The following is a 17,442-nucleotide window of genomic DNA, read 5'->3' as shown; positions in this document are numbered from 1 at the left end:
TATAGGGATCTTAATGTTTCATTTTCGTAAGTATAGAAATCTTAATGTAATTTTTGAAAATATAATGATCGAGATACTAAAGGAGACTAATACAAAAGATAATATGTAATTAGCTCGAATATTTAAATAAGTGCATGACATTATAATCCTTTTAAATAAATAGAGATTCATAACGATGAGTGACTTAAAATATATTATATTTCATGAGAATTTATCTTTGTAAATTGATTCGTTTATGATAAAATTATATGAGTTCGTTTATCTTCTTTTACGTTTTTTAATCAAACTGACAAGTTAAGTCTTGACTTTAAGATTTAGACCAAAAAAAGTTTTGAAGGAATTGAGGCAGATGTATAAAGATCACTTTTCTCCTTTATCGAGATCTTAAATCTTAATGAGGATGATTGTAAGGAGGTTATGATCGTTGATACCTCCATACAAATATAAACAAACATGTAATATTCTTAAAATTCCTACAAAGGGTTGAGATGATAAATATAATCGAATTTGAAAAATGAAACATATTCAAATAGTAAAAAGTTCCCTTAACAATTATATAAAAAGGTTCAATTATTTATAGTCTTCATTTAAAAATAAAAAGACATCGATGAGCTTTTAGACTTCTTACAATCATATGAATATCTAGTCAACAAGAAGAAATCAGAATAAATCCTCCAAACAAGACTCTCTTTAAAAGAGGCCAAAGCCACTACATCACAAACAATGAGGAAGAAATAAAAATAATATTTAAGGTTTAAAAGATAAAGATATAACAGGAGATACAAGAGGGCAAAGTTACAACCAATATAAATGACATATGAGTAGTGGTAAGATGTATCTTATAGACAAAATGTACTTTTGTGCTTCCATACACAAGTTTCATCTCTATCATTTAAGTTTAGGATACCATATTAATGGTGATGGAAGGAACCATGGTGACACTGGTACTGGTACTTGGATGGGACCACAACTTTGCAAATTGCTTTTCTATCACTGGGCTTCTGGAATTATGTATTTGGCTAAAGCCAATTGAGATCTTGTGGTGTTGCTATATTCTATGATATGATACAGATTTCTTGAGTTAAAACAGTAGCTATGAGGTGTAACAAAAGGCTACAAGTGTCTTTCTTTTATCAGGAAAATTTTGTTGTTGGTTTGATACATAGCAATTTGGTTTCATGTATCACTTCTGGTTTATACCTTTAGAGGACTGTCATATTTCCTCTTGGTTGGTTATAGAAAGAAAATTTCCCAGGATGCAACATTAGACCCATCCCAATGAACCCTAAATTTCCAACAGGCACAAGTTCATGTATCATGAATTTCTAATATTAGATCCATCCCACATCCAGTGTTTTCGGTGTTGGCTTACAGGTTCATGTATCTAGTCTTATCAAGATTGATCATAGTTTCTTGCATCTCTCCTTTCTCTTTCATCAACAATTATTATTGTGGATCAATGGTGTTTTTATTATTCTCTTTGCCTAGCATGATCTTAGGTTCAAATGTCCACTCTAGTATGTTGTTATGATGAGCTTGCATGATGAATTCAGTAGGGATTAAATTAAGAAAGTAATTTTGGTTAGGTGACAAATTGGATTGTTATATGCCAATGAGTTTGCTTATGTCAGCCGAGCAAATTAGTTGATCAGATACTCCAGTATGCAAGACTTCCATTAATCTGATATCGAAAAATAATCCAAAAGAAAATAATTATCAGATTTTCATCCATAATCAGAATTCAGAGATCAGATGAAGGATTCTTCAAATCAACTACTTCATTGATTGGGATAATATCATTTTTTAGTTTAACAGATTAATAAATCTAAATAATCGATACATCTTCGATTCACTGTAATAGCTTCCTCAAAAGCTCACTTTGTAAATGTATATATAAAGAATGAGACATACACAATTCCAACTAAGGCAAGAACCAGTTTAGTGCTGAGCAGCATCATCAAATAGCACAAACCACAGCTTCTCCGATACGCAGTCCTGGTAGAACTCAAGGACAGGATGTATCAGGTTCCAGGTGTCTTTTCCTACTCTGCTTCTGATAACCTTTGCCGAATCTCGTCTATGTTTGATACATTACTTACACTGCAGAACACATTATTAGTAATGAGTCAAGTATCTGGTCATAAATATGTATCAAATGGTAGTAACAAGGAAAAGAACAAGAAAGTCAATTTCACAGTACATAATCTTAGATGATGAGTTCAGCTATTGGTTTGATGGTTCTTTGAGGAAATAATCATCATTAGAAAGCCAAGAGCAGTTCTGAAAAAAAATGCATGCATAGAATAATCTGAATGCACTTTTTAAGTGGGGAGTTTCATAATTTGTACTTTGATTTGTGAACATATCAGTCATCTATTCCCTTTTGATACCTAAATTCATCCATGTACTATTAGTCAGGGGAGGACAAAAACAGATAGAGGTAAGCAAATGTCAATCTGAAATGAGGTAACAAAGGCCATAAGCTGGCTTGTTATATAATCCTAGATAAAAACTAGTTAATTTCTTCAAACATCAGTTTCTCCTGCCATTCTTATTAAGCCAATCTATAATGAATGCTATGGTAACCTGAAAAGTCTAAAACCTAAAGTATGATGACAGTATGAAGTATGATGCCAAGCTTGCAAGCACAAAATTAGAATTGTTTCTCATGAAGCTTACCAACAGAGAATGTCGCCATCGCAGGCAATCTTTTTGGAGATCCAATCTGGAAGTAATTCTAACAATAGTTTTAACTGGTCCTCCACCTCATCTGCGGATCGAAGTCCCAGAATTTTAGCTCTAAAAAAAGCATTATTTTTGCACAATGGAAACATCAATTATTTTCCAGCCTAATGTCAGCTGGCATACCTTGATCGACTATTTTACAGTGACTTGATACTAACTTATGAATTAAGTTTTGCTTTGTCATGACGGACCGCTTCCATGACTGAAATATGAGTAAGATCATATCAAAAATAGTAGGCAAGGAAGCTATCAACTTATTCCTTCTAATAGCAATGGCAAAGCCAGGCTCCCTCTCCTGCATTGTCTTCTGCTCTTTCTCCTTGATCTGAAAAAATACAACATTCATGACTTGCTTTGACAAAGGTGTTGTAAATATGGTCATTAAAAACTGTTAATGTTGTAGAAGGCATATAGCTAAGAAAATGAAAGCACCATGGAACATATAATCTCAAATAAATTTGACCTGAAACATCTCCCTCAACCGCTGAAGGAAAAAGTACATAAAATTCATGACGAACATGAGCTAAATCAGAAACACTCCTCTGGGTTTACTATTTTGTTAATCCTTGTTTTATGCATTCATTTTAATTTTCTTGAGATCAATAAGGGAGATGCTCTTCTCACCTCCTCTAAAATAGACAAAAAAGAACAAAGACAGCATGTCAATCGAAATAAAAGCATGAAGTAATTATCTTATAACACAATTCCTACATTTTAGGAAGAGGAACAGATTAAGTCATTTAAATGAATGATGCATAAAATCATCAAAAATAAAAAATAAAAAAAGGAAGCTGTGTCAACGAGAGCAAGATAGATCTAACAGTGCATCCAACCATGAAATTATGTTACAGAAAACATTTCAAGAAACTTCTCGAAATGATTTAAAGCTAATAAACCAAAGAAAGAGGTTGTGTTTAGACTTACAGAGTGCAAGAGAGTTTCTGGTAGAAAACTGAGAATGTCATAACTGGAACACAAAATTCTATCACCACTCTCCTTTTCCCCTGCTTCTGCACTCTCTTCTGGAGTCATAAACAACTTTGTTCGGGTCGATCGCCTCACAGACTTGTTCGACGGTGTAGAATCACAAGCAGGGGTTGTCCGACATCGCTTTGACGCTGGAATTTCCGGCGTGTCAGTCATTAACGTTAATGGAGTGAACATGAGTTTTGAAGGAATTTCCAACTGAACTTTTGATTCCTCATGAGAACAGTAATCAGTTCTGGACAACCCTGCAGCATCCTTCTCACCACCTCCATATACGCTTGATAAGGTTGTTGATACAGGAGAACTGAGCAATGACTTATTTGATATGGGTGACTTCAGAGTGCATTTTATGGCAGATGAAGCAAAAAAAAATAGAATGATCATCATCTTTAAGACAAGCTCACTAAATCACATCAGAGGAGTTTTATGTGGATTAAGGATATTAAAAGATTGGGACATGTGAGACGGCACCAGAAATTGTTGCTGGACAGCAGCATTTGACGAGGATTTCACTCTCGGGTATCCACTGATCTCTGTCAGATTAAATGGATGCGGCAGCCGCTCAACTGGAACCTCATCTCCCTGACATACAATTCTAGAAATCAATATGGCTCTAAAGCAATCCTCAATCTATGAATTATTGTACACCAAAATTGAAGGTGAATTAATACAGTGTTGTGTAGATAAGAGAAGATAAAACATTGTAGAGATTTAGTTACTTATCAGATTCAGAACAAATTACATCTTTTACTAAGTCCAAATTGGCTTGTGATATCTACTAAGCAAAAGAAATCATTGGAGCACAATCATACAACATCAAATGGGCAAGATTTCTGAGCAGCAGCCTGCAAGTCTTTGTGCTCACAAGGATTGCCTAAACAATAAGATAAGAAGGCTACTATGGCGGATTTTTCGGTACCTCAGGATGGTTTTTGAAGAACTCCACAAGCCTTTCCCTGAACACTGCCGGCAAGATCGAACGCCCACTTTCACTCTTTCCCTGCATGTTCCTTGCTACTGCATCGACTTGCAGTGTCACCTGCAGCTCTGTCTTGAGAGAGCAAGTAGCGACATCATGCAAAAGCACCTTCTTGATCATTATAGCTTCCGGCATAATGTACTTCAACCGTGCCAAATGCACGTAAGTGAACCTCCTGAGAGCAGAAACTAATCTCATCAAACTCGCTTCGTATCGTATCAAGAAGATCAAGTAGATCAAACTGTCACCTGTCCATCAAACTCTGAATAGTGGTGCAGATGTTGGGGAATGTGGACATCAACCCTTTCTGCCGAAGCAAACGAATGGAGCTCTCCATGCTATCCAAGAACTCACACAGTAACTCATACCTGATCACAAGAGAAGCAAATGTAGACAAAATGGAACCCAAAAAGCTATCTTTTTGGTGGATCACCGATAACAAGAACATACTTTTCTGGAATCTTGAGAAGCGTTTCAGCTTCGGAAGAATTGGGAGTAGAACAAGGCCCCGAGACAGGTCCCAGCTGCTCCTCGGCCGGCAAGGGATCGACATCAGACCGGCCCGTGGGACTCTGAAGCCCGAGGGCGACCTGGCTCACCTCCTTCACGGACAAGGCGAAGCCCCGGTTGCTGGCCCGCGGCGGGTGCTCCTCCAGCCTCTTGGGCGTGCGGATGAGGTCTGCGAGCTCCGCGGGCTTGTCCGACGGTTGCTGGGGCGGGGTGGGAGAGGACGTCGGCCTCTTCTTGGAGGGAACGGGAAGCTTGGGTGCAGCTTCGGAATCCATACCGGTGTGGGAGAGGAAGGTAGCGGAGGGGGGACAGTTAAATAATAATAATAATAATAATAGTAATAATAATAATAATAATAATAATTGAATTATGTAAGGAAATGGACCCTCAAACAATACACTAAATTTAATTCCTTTTATATGAAAATTTACCATAAAGATATATATAAAAACTAAAATGTTGTATAGATATATTGAACCATTGTCGAATGTATGTATGTATGACATTTAGTGTGTGACCTTTTATGAACTCTTGATTCCTACTATTAGATATTAAATGAGTAAAATTATATTGGGTGAGAACTTGTCTTTGTCAAAAATAATATTTATAAGAAAATTATAGGTTCTTTAATTTCTTTCATGGAAGCTCCATAATTCTCCTTCTCTCTTTCTCTTCTCTCCAATAATTATCAGAGATAGGTAGCTTGTGATTTCCAACTTCAAGTTGGTTGTGTCAACAAGAACTATAAAAAAATAGAATATATCAAGAAAAATTAGTTTAGTCGATGATACATGAGAGATGATAAATAAAGGGCATAAAAAGTAATCATATGGGATAAAAACAAGTCTATTGAGTTAGATGAATCGAGACTATTTTGAAGACTAAAAGTCTCACTAACATCTTAATTCATCTTTCATATGTACATTATTTTCGATCAATTGGATTGGGACGGATATATGCTACCCAATTAGTTCCGATATGACAACGAGCCAATTGAACATGCTATATCAGCATCACATCTAAGGCCTTACATATTTTGTGGTCAATAATAGTTACAAAACCAATATCATTTCATATAATCTTTTTTAGGAAAGTTTCTATCAAACTTAAGTAAATCTAAATCCTCAAACTCCTAATATTATGTCCTTTTTTTCACTTGTAACAAATCAAAACCAATTGAAGGAGTCTTCTACGCATCGAGATATAATCTTTTATAAGAATAGACTTCAAGAGATGTAAGTATTTTTTTTTGTTTTTAGAGTGGAATTCTTTTCTAATTAAATAATTTCTTTTGTCTCTTATAGATTTGATAATATTTGTAAAGGAGAATAGATTAAATCAATTTTGTATGTTGAATTTATGATCAAAATTTATCATTTTAGATTGGTATTAGAAAATATGATATGAAAACCAAACCTAAAAGAACCCGTAAGAATTTATCGGTGAATCCCAAACTTCACTACAATAATCTGTCACAACATAAAGGAGTATATGGGTTGATCTTAGATCTACCTCGCTAAGAATTCTTTTTCCTAGTTGGAACTTAGATTCTTGAAAAAGAGACTAGGTTAAATCAATTTTGTATGTTGAGTTGATGACCAATTAGAAAATATCCTAAAAGAACCCATAAAAATTTTATTTTCCTAATAGAAAATCCAATTTAAATCAATATTTATACTAAAAGCCTTCTTTAGCCTCACCCAATGATCCATCATTCCTCTTATCCTGTAATTGATATAGCTCGTGTCAACACAAATATCAATAACTCATCATAATATGAATAAAATTGACAGGACATCTCAAATGGAGCCGCCCTAGAAAACTCTAATCTAATCATATTATGGCTACTTTCTAAAGTGTCACAATCTCTTCAATTGTCCTTACCTTAATTCGAGACTCACTCGATTAAATATATAAGTCTTACATTAAATGAGCAACTAAAATTTGACAAGCATCTGAATGTAATAAGATATGAGATTTTCTCGAAAAACCATTCTAACATATGGATCTTCAAAATCAATATGTTTTCATATTTCAAAATAAATGGTCCCTATAACTATTACTCTCACCCTGCTTTTCCAACTACTTTACATGAAAATATAAAAAAAGTGATATTTTAATCTCCCTCCCACCTCAATCACATTCTACAACTATCACTAAAAAAAAATATTGTAATACTCCTTATAGTTAGATAAAGAGATGATGAACCCTTGGATCAACTGTATCTCATACTAGTGCTAAGAAGATAAGGAGGAAACACCTAACTCATCATAATACGCAGGACTTGTTCAAAGATTTCTTATGTTGAAGATCTCATTATTAGTTGAAAAATCTCAAATATCTCCATTCTCTTCTCATGCAAAAAAAAGTTGAGCAGAAACGCCTAACCTCAACTAACATATAAAAAAGAGGGAGCCAAATCTGAAATTGGTCGGTATAAGTTGATCAAAAAAAAAAAAAAAGATTTGGCAACAGACTCGAATCAACTCTAGTTCAAGCAAAATCATCGAACAAGAGCCTAGGTCGGACTATAACCATGCCCAAGTCACACTTGAGCCTAATGTTTGATCTATGGCCCACTCTAGGCCAAAGATACGTGTGTGCCTAATGCATGTTATTAACTTAAGACAATATCTCCCTTAAGATGAACCCAAATCTCTCTATTACGAGCTCTTTATCATTGTTTTAGCCTATCACTTATATTGTTAAAGTCGATTATACAAATAAAAAAGTAGCTTTACACCTAAAGCACAATAAGACCGATACTATGTACCTTTTATGCATAATATATCCTAAGAAAAAATAACATCTGAAGCACCTTACAAACTCAAAGTGTTCCTCTTGCTATTCTCTTAGAACCAAAAAAATATCTAAAGTACTTATTACAATCAAAGTATTCTTCTTACACATGCACATGATACATTCTCTAGATACAAAAAAGCATATAAAGAATTTATCATAACTCAAATTGTTCCTTTTGTATATGATATGTCTGTCCTAGACAAAAAAACATCTAAAGTACTCAATATAATCTAAAGTGTGTTGATTGTGTATAATGCTTCCATCTAAGACAAAAGAACATTTGAAATAATCGACATATCCCAAAATATCCCTCTGTTTTTGTTTAGTCAAAAATATCTAAAGTACCTAATATTATCCAAAGAGTCTTTATTTCCATTGTTGTAATCACCCATGACAAAGCACTTGAAGCACCCAACAAAACTAACACTACCAAGATGTACCATCTTGGTACATAATACATTCTCCCAAGACAAAAATATGTATTCAACATAAATTAGAGTATCTTCTTTATACGTGATGCATTTTCCTAAAATAAAGAAAAATTTGTTATGCCCGACGTACCTCATGTCTGCATGTAATGCATTTCTTAGGACAATAAATTATTTGAAGTTCCCAATAAGACATCTCATATATATAGTGTGTCCGCTTTAATTATCTATTGTCATGGATAACAATGGTTAAGACATCAAATTTAATATTAAGTTTAGATATTTTATTTTGAAATAAAATTAATTATCCGAAGGGTCTTACTGGAGATATAAATTTTGCAGCAATGGACTAAAATGAGATATAAATTTTCTATCCTTAAGTGAAATTCTCCTCTCGAAGATGAAACTATGCTCGATAATACAAAAAGGTTCAGAAGATAAGTCAATTTTACCTATTTGGATTGTAAATCAAAATTGACAATGTCAACTTCAAACGTAGAAATTATTGATTTCTTTTAATTGTTTACTTTGCATGAATATTTTTATTAGTCTTGGTCAATTTTAGAAAATGTCTATGGCATTTATATGAAAAATAATAAATCATTTTTAAGAACCAATACTAATTGCTTAATTATCCTAGTGGAGATGCCAAAGAATATATTGTTTATTCTAAGTATCAGGAATGATAGAATGATATCTTTAGAGACATATGGAAACTTTGATGATTTCAATATGCTATGAGCAAAAAAGATGGTATATGATGTGTCTTATATTTCTCATGAAACCAAGTATGGGAAGTATCTACTTACCAACTAACCAAGAAAAAGCTTTCTCATGAGCCAAATTTCAGATCACTGAAGCCACTTTAGTTAGTTCACACTAATATTCATGGTCAGATTACTCCAACAATTTTTTTTGCAAGCATCGTTATTTCCTCACTTGATGATTATACAAGAAAACTTGGTATATAGTTTGAAAGACAAATTAAAAGTCTTTCATAAATTCAGCAAGTAGTTATTAAAGATAACTACTATATCAATAGGATAGTGAATTCAATTGTAAAGCATTTAAATTTTTTTTGTGATGAGTCAATCATCTAACTATACCTTATTTATCCCAACATAATGATGTGGTAGAATGAAAGAACGAAAAATCTTGAATATAATGAGGAATATGCTTAAAATAAAGAATTTATCAAATGATCCATATGGGGAAAGGATTTGGTGATATCGATCCTTCTTCGAAGTGGATTTACGCTTTCTAGGAGGATTGATAGAGAAAAAATCTAGATTGCTTTTTGAAGAAGATTTCTTGAACAACAAGCTTGAATTTCTTATGTGATAGCTTGTACTTCTTAATGTTATAACCTACTATCACCTCTCTCCTTCTTTCCTTTTCTCTTCAGGGTCAGGTACTCTCTCTTTGAATTATAGTCAACTCTCTGTGTTATTGTGTTTAGGGCTGTCATACTTCCCTTTTAAGGATTTGGAGGGGAAGAGTCTTAATTAAAATTAGACTCTCAATCGAAATCCAACTTATACTAACCTAAGTTGAGACTTTGAGTTTGGTGAACTTGAGCTTTCAGTTTGGGTTCAGGCTATTTGAGTTAGCGAGATCTGAATTGAATTGAAGTATGACTTGAATCAAGGTTAAGCTAAGTTAGAATATGACTCAAACTAAGTTTGATTTCAATTAGAGTAGGACTTAATCTAAGTTTGATTGTACTCCTCCAATTTGGTGATTCAGCTCATATTGAATATAGAATTGAAGATGGGGAATTCTACTAATTCAACTTCCTTTGTGAACCACCTTGCTCAACTAGGCTTTTGCCCTTTGCTTGGTCAATCATCAAGTAACATTCTTTTCGACGATGATGTCTTTATCTAGTATATTCTCTTGGTCAATCATCAAGTCATCTATTAAAAATGGTTTCACTTAACTCATCATCTAGCATTGATTTCGTGGACACCTTCAAGTTATTCATGTTTACAATTGAGTATATTTCAATGTATGTTGGCAACTTGAGTTTGCAAATGTTGTCTCCAATCCACTTCAAAATTTTGAATGGTGATAACATTGAGTTTCTTTTCTTCTCCTTTTATTTGTTCCTTTTCTACGTGTAGCCAAACAAGCTCACTTTCTAGGAACCCATCCTTAACGCTTTATATTCTTGTTGAGTCCATTGAAGTTGGCATTCAATTTCCTCATGTACTTATCGAGTGAAGTTTCTAAGCTTGGAGTGTTATGTTGCCTTCTTCGAAGGTTTACGGTATTGAATTAATCATAAACTACACATCAAAAGAGCTTTAGGGTAGGTAGTTTAAATATACATCAAATGGTAATTTGGTCATAGAGTTATCCATTGCTCGACTGAATGTGAGTCAATACGATAGGCTTTCTAGCCATATCTTCCGACGTGGAGGCTATATCCTCATAGTACTAAGAATTCATGGTATGTAAATGAATGTGAAACATATTGCTTTTCTTCAATTGAGTGTCCATAATGGTACCAAGAATTCTCTAAAATTTATTTAAGAATCGTCAATCTCTATCAAACATGATTGAGCTTAAAGCCTGAAGTATGTCCAAACATATCGAAAAAATAATCATGCAATTTAAGTTCTTCTCTAGTGATTATTCTTGGCTTTGGCCACTCTCAGATCACCTTTGACATTATCTCTATCAATCTAGATTTTTCTCCCACTTATGACAAAGCCAAGTTAAATAGAGTGTTGTTTTCCAAACTCAGCACTTCTTCGGGTTGAGCAGTAATTATTATTTTTTTTCAAAAGATTGAATATCTTATACATGTGTTTAATATGTTCTTCTCTTGATGAACTATAGATGAGAATATCATCGAGATAGACGATGATAAAGTTACTGATGTGTGAACTTAGTACATCATTCATCAATCACATGAATGTGGCATGAACATTGCAAGGTCTGAATGACATGACTAATCACTTGAATATTGTCTTTCATGTGTTGGGATTTAGACCTGGTGATAAGGTTAGTTTGGTGATGATGGCAGTATATTAGAGCTGGTTTAATAGGTCATCTAGCCATGAGAAGGGATACTAATTTACTATGATATTATTGTTCACAGCATAGTAGTAAATGCATATGCCTATCATCTATCCTTCTTAGGTACCATCATCACTATGATCATAAGGGGAACAACTTAGTTCGATTACACCATTCTCGACTAACTAAGCTACTTGTCATTATACTTGTTTGTTCTAGAACAAAGCTGAGTTCCGGTTGTTCATGTTGAGATTCGATAGCAGTATATAAAAAATGAGTTGTATTTTGTACTCTACCGCTCGCTTTTCTCTAAAGAGGTTAAAATACTTGCAGTTGAATTCATATAACTTTATATCATCCTCTTTCTCGTATGTCATTGATAAGATTAAGGCTTGACTTCCTACCTCGATTGGTCAAATGAGCATTAGCACCAATTTTTAGTAACACACCAAAACTCCTAACGCAAGAAAAAGGATTTCCCCATGTTCAAAGCCGTGTACGTAAGTCACAGCTATTTCTTGGAATGTTATCTTCTAAGCAAAGGTATCAAGATATAAAGATTAAGTTTTCCTTACATATCTAAATATAGATCTGCATATCTTGCTCACTGACAAGATGTGATCTTATAAAGCACAACTTCATCAGCAGTCGAGTAAGCCACCAAGCAGCGACAGCAATTCCGACCAGCTTCTTGTTACCTCTGTTCAGGGGGTTTGCAACTTTGAGATGAAAGACCAAGAGAGGAGGGTGTGCGTCTCAGTCAAGCTGCCGGTGGTGGCCGAGAAGCCAACTGCTACCCTCTCCGGCAGGAAATCTCGCAGATCAACGGTGAGGGATAGGCTGGTACTGCCATTGGAGAGCCGATCTGCACCGTAGGTTACGAAGGCACTCAAATTGAAGGTGGTGGCGTCGTAGTTCACCCATGCATTCGCCCGTCTGCCATCCCTGACACGGCTGTTCCACGGCACCGTCTTGTTTGATATGATCGAGTTGACATCGATTCCAAGATGATCTCCCTTCGGATCCCATTCGTTAGAGAAGGTATCGAACTCCACCGCCACCGTCTTGACGGTCGTATTGTCGAGGGAGCTGTTGCTGAAGAGGCCGAGGAAGCCTCCCCTCGAGTAGGTAGGAAAGGTGGAACCGTAAGGCGACAGGAAGAAAGCCAGGCCGTCGGCGTACGACGACTCGTTGACGGAATCGATGATGAAGGAGAAATTCGTGGTGAAATCAGTCAGATTTCTTGTGTCGGCATCCCACAGGAGGAGCGGCTCGTTGTACACCACTCTGCCGGTGGCATATTGCATGGGGTACCGCGTAAGATCGATCACCGTGCCATTGAAGGATGCATCGTCCTCTATATGGAATGACTGGTCGTCCTCTCTGAAACTAGTGAAGTTGAAGGAGAGCGAGCTCACCAGAGGAATCACCATCACTGCAAATGAAAGGTGGATGACAACAGAGAATAAGCTCCACTTGTGCTGCGCCATGGCTGGTCGGTCACAGATGAACACTGCAAATGCTTCTGCAGTGCAAGGCTTAGCATAAGTAGACAGATGACCAGAGAGAAAAATCGCCAGAGGCTTAGCATACAATAATGCATGTTACTTCACAAGTCAAGTCAACTGCAGATGACTTGACTTGTGAAGTAACATGCATTATTGTATAAAGCTGATTGATCTTCATATACTATGATCTTTATTGTGAGTTCTGAATGAGTGAATCTAATGTATGATTTATACCTTTGAACATAAGATTAGAATTATGATTCAATAAGTAACTTTCAGGGGGGTTGGTGTGTCTCTGTCATTCAACCATCTTGCATCAAAGAAGAAGGCTGCAGTTTGAAATACATAATAAACTAGATTGAAATACATCATGTGTATTGATGTAACTCAAAACAAAATCGAAAAGTCATCAAGAAGAAGATTCATAGAAGCATCAGAGTGCAGTTCCTGGAAACTTCATAGAAGAATTCAAGAACCAATCTTGACTGAGAGATGTCCCTAAGAAAACAGGGTTGGAAAGTTCTATTGACTTATGCATGAAGATTTTGAAATTTATGTTTCTAATGCTACTCTTAGATTCAGTAACTATCAAGGCTAGCATTTACTCTAACATCATTTGAAACAATTAATATATTAACTTAATAAATTTGGATCACTTATGCAAAATATAGATATTGTATGCATATATTAAGCATTATTAAGCGTATAGATATTTATTGGGCCTTCGACCCATGATTAATGCATATGGATGTTTCGACAGAAAAGAAGGTTCTGATAATAAATGAACAACTAAGATAATCGATAATAAATTATAAATCCACAGACTGTGAAAACAAAATCTAGACGTCAATCTTTGATCATATGTAGAAAGCAAACAACTCATTTCACTTCTAACGATGTGTCCAAAGATTGAATCTCCTCTGCGGAAGGCATGCAGTACATCGGCACCGGCATCTTGGGAGGAAGCTGTGACAAAGGCGTCTCAAGATTGCCTGCTTCATCGATGGCCGCAGACTCCAATCCGGATGAGCACACCACAGCCCTACAACCATGAGCCACCCATGGTTCTACGTCGAAGTTGCCATGGAGCTTCTCGTATGCTGCCTCCAGAATCGTCCTTCTTCCGAAGAGATCCCACACCCACTCAACTAGTCTTACCTTATTCGGCTGCTCCGCCGGTTCCACCGGCCTTCTGCCGCACGCGATCTCTAAGGCAATGATTCCGAAGCTGTAAACGTCGGATTCCTTGCTCGCCTTGCCGGTGGTGACGCATTCTGGGGCCAAGTAACCCATCGTGCCGGCTAAACCATGGTCGGCGAGCCTAGCCAACCCAAATATTTGGAGTCCGGCATGGTGTTGCGAGGCTTGATGTCCCCATACACCACATAATATATTATTATAATTTTAAATTATAAAATTATAATAATATATTATCATAATTTTATCAATAACGAGAATCATCTCGTAAATTATGAAATGATTTAGATAAATATTTTATATTTATTATTAATTAAAAATTATGTAATTATCATATTTTTATAATATCTCTTTGTTTATATAAATTCATATTCACTATCAATAAAATCTTAAATTAATTATTTTTTATCATATTAAGCTTTATATTATACTAAACCTCTTCTCTACTTTTTGTTGTGGTCTGTAATAGCTTATCTCTGTAAATTGTTCAAGACTTTTTAGGGACTCAAGCAAACTTTTTATGCTTAATATTATAAACTTTAAACATATTTAATCTTAATTAAATTTTATAATTCTTGATCTGATAATTAGCTTGAAAACAAGTTTTCGTCTTGGCACCAGCCTACCAACTGCACCGGATTCCGGTGCCTCAGCCGGCTTAAGCTTTTCCCTCATATGACCCTTGTACACCGACCTGAATCCTCTTTCCCCGAGCTTCGCCTCCTTGGAGAAGCCCCTCGTGGCGTTGGCTAGCTCTTCATTGGGAAACCTCTTTGACCCTCTTCCTCTTGAATTCATTATCATCAATGGTGTCGTCACAGTCCGAGTCCTCTTCGTCTTCAACCTCCCTACCAGTGTACTTCTTCCTCCACGGAACGAACCTGATGGGGATAATAAATGGCAACAAGACTCGCGCAGACGTCAGCTGTCCCGGACGACACCTCACACCTCAAACGACTCGACGGAACCTGGTCAGACGAGCCAGAACGCGCACCGAGGCCCATTAACGACCTGTTTAGACTCGGTCCTTCACGCCACGCCAACACCAGTGTCAGACGCTACCAGAAGTACGAGCTTGCTCCCTGCAAGCGGCACATCTGGAAACAGTAAGCTTCCCTATAAATACCCCCGCATTCCAAACAGAAAAGGGGGGGACGAACATAGATAACAAACTCCACTCCACATCACTAACTTGATCGTCGGAAGGGTCGGGCCGAGCTTCCGACCTGACCTATGTGCAGGCAAGGAGACGAAGCTACTTCCCCGGGACGCAAGGAGAGGGTGCCTTCCCCCTAGGGCATCCCGACGAACCCAAGCGTGACCCAGTCCGCGCGGTCGGTCACTTCGGCAATCCCGAGAGACCTCGAGCAAAGATCCCCGTCATTCAAACCCGAACTAAGCTGCGTCGGCCCCGAGACACGGCACAAAGTTGTTTACACCAACAGATTGGCTCTAGAAGGAGGGCCAATGTCGAGGGATCCTCTGACCGACCCCTACGAAGCCCCTGCTGAGGGACCGTTCCTAGCGAGGGCGCCGACCGAGCACCCCTCGCACAATGAGCCGAGGACGGACGATCCCGCCACGACCTCAGAACGCTATTAGCGTTTGTTCAACGACCCGGGCCTACTTCTCCCCGAGGGCGCACCGAGTGTCCCCTCGCTCGTGTCGTCTGAAGCCTTTCAGGACCTCGCCCTTCAAGTCCGGGCCTTGGCAGGAATGGTACAGACGGTAATCCTGATCGTTTCCCATGCGACAAACCCATCAGTGGCCCAGCCTGTGCGTCGGTTAGACCCACTTGCGCCCGCTCACACGACTACCTCTGTCCCCCCCGGTTCACCTCTGGCTCGGGTGTTTCCCTTGGGAAATCAGGCGGGGGGAAACCCTCCCGGTTGACCCGAGCATGAGCCGATGTCTGCTGAATCAACGGGCTCTATCCGGGCCCAGCTGCACTTTCTCAGTCAGCGACTTGAAGATATACAGAGAGAGGTCCGGACCTCAAAGAGGGAGCTTGGGGACGAGGCGCGCCGGGGGTCACCATTCGCGGTCGAAATACGGGATCACCCGGTCCCCGTGAACTTTCGACTCCCCTCCCTGGACGCTTATGACGGCACCACCGATCCCGCCGACCACGTGGCCACCTTTCGGGCCCAGATGGCGTTATATGGAACCTTTGACGCTCTAATGTGCAGGGCGTTTCCCACGACCCTGAGAGGCTTGGCCCGTTCTTGGTATAGCGGCTTGAAGACCGGGGGAATCACCTCCTTCGACCAACTCGTCGAGGAGTTCGAGCTCAACTTCTTGGCTTTGGCTCGACCAAAGCCATCCATCGCCCTGCTCCTCGGGCTGAACCAAAAAGAGGACGAACCTCTCTCTCGTTTTGTGAACCGATTCACCACTAAAATCTGAGGCTTATCAAGTGCTCACCCTCTTTATTGATGTAGGCATTTATGGCAGGTCTCCGTCCCTCTAGTTTCTTTTGGTCCCTCGTGGAATGACCCCCCTCCACTGTTTCAGAAATGCTCCAGCGGGCCAATCACTATGTCGCGGCAGAAGCCTGGATGTCCGGGAGACGCGAGGAGAATAAAAGGCCCCGGGCGGAACCACCGACTGGGCAGCTGGCCGGTCCGCTGAAACGCAGAACGGATCGATCCAACCCAACTGTACGCAGATCACCCTCCCCTGCTTTGGGAACATCCCGAACTCAGATATTCCTCCAGATACAGGGGAAGGGGCTGCTCCAAACCCCCTGCACCGAACCCATGCCCGCTACTGTGAGATCGGTGGGCGGCTGTATAGGAGGTCATACTCGCTCACCCTCTTACGTTGCCTCAAGCCCGAAGAGGTCGAGTCGGTCCTCGCCGAGGTCCACGGCGGTATTTGCGGTGAACACGTAGGTGGACGCACACTGGCATTTAAGGTACTCCGTCAGGGGTACTATTGGCCCACCATGTGCCGAGACGCAAAGTTGTATGTGCAAAAGTGCAAAGCATGCCAGAGGCACGCGCCCACGTCGCGGCAACCGGCGGTGTCGCTTACACCCATGGATTACGCGTGGCCCTTCACACAGTGGGGAATGGACCTGCTCGGCCCCTTTCCACCGACTTCGAGATAGCGAAAATATATTATCATTGGGATAGATTACTTCACCAAATGGGTCGAGGCCGAACCATTGGCGGCAATCATGGAGCGTCAAGTGGAGGCATTCGTGTGGAAGAGCATTGTCACCCAGTTTGGTCTGCCCAGGGTCATCATCACGGACAAT

General features: G+C 38.6%; 2 protein-coding genes across 2 annotated transcripts; both read right to left on the bottom strand.

Annotated features, from left to right (window-relative positions):
* Positions 1–2,042: 2,042 nt before the first annotated feature.
* Positions 2,043–5,496, bottom strand: LOC135622085 (CDT1-like protein a, chloroplastic). The gene is made up of 8 exons (XM_065123725.1): positions 5,162–5,496; positions 4,960–5,079; positions 4,652–4,886; positions 4,204–4,314; positions 3,670–4,065; positions 2,869–3,070; positions 2,680–2,770; positions 2,043–2,100 (listed from the first exon to the last, which is right to left on the bottom strand). The coding sequence occupies exons 1-8, from the start codon at positions 5,494–5,496 to the stop codon at positions 2,043–2,045; spliced, it is 1,548 nt and encodes a 515-aa protein (XP_064979797.1).
* Positions 5,497–12,179: 6,683 nt separating this feature from the next.
* Positions 12,180–12,965, bottom strand: LOC135622084 (seed lectin-like). Its single transcript, XM_065123724.1, has one exon. It carries the CDS (start codon positions 12,963–12,965, stop codon positions 12,180–12,182), a length of 786 nt encoding a protein of 261 aa, XP_064979796.1.
* Between the last annotated feature and the right edge of the window lie 4,477 nt (positions 12,966–17,442).

Source organism: Musa acuminata, chromosome BXJ2-9 (genome assembly GCF_036884655.1).
Source record: "Musa acuminata AAA Group cultivar baxijiao chromosome BXJ2-9, Cavendish_Baxijiao_AAA, whole genome shotgun sequence".
NCBI lineage: Eukaryota > Viridiplantae > Streptophyta > Magnoliopsida > Zingiberales > Musaceae > Musa > Musa acuminata.
The sequence above is the reverse complement of the archived record's forward strand: the minus strand, read 5'-3'. Positions and strand labels throughout refer to the sequence as shown.

Bases quoted from the DNA above. Each gene is read 5' to 3' on its own strand.
- LOC135622084 (XM_065123724.1), bottom strand. From the start codon at position 12,965: ATGGCGCAGCACAAGTGGAGCTTATTCTCTGTTGTCATCCACCTTTCA.
- LOC135622085 (XM_065123725.1), bottom strand. From the start codon at position 5,496: ATGGATTCCGAAGCTGCACCCAAGCTTCCCGTTCCCTCCAAGAAGAGG. The intron at 4,315-4,651 runs GTACCGAAAAAT...ATTGTATGTCAG, and splicing joins TCTTCAAAAACCATCCTGAG to GGAGATGAGGTTCCAGTTGA. The intron at 2,101-2,679 runs GTAAGCTTCATG...TGTGTTCTGCAG, and splicing joins GATGGCGACATTCTCTGTTG to TGTAAGTAATGTATCAAACA.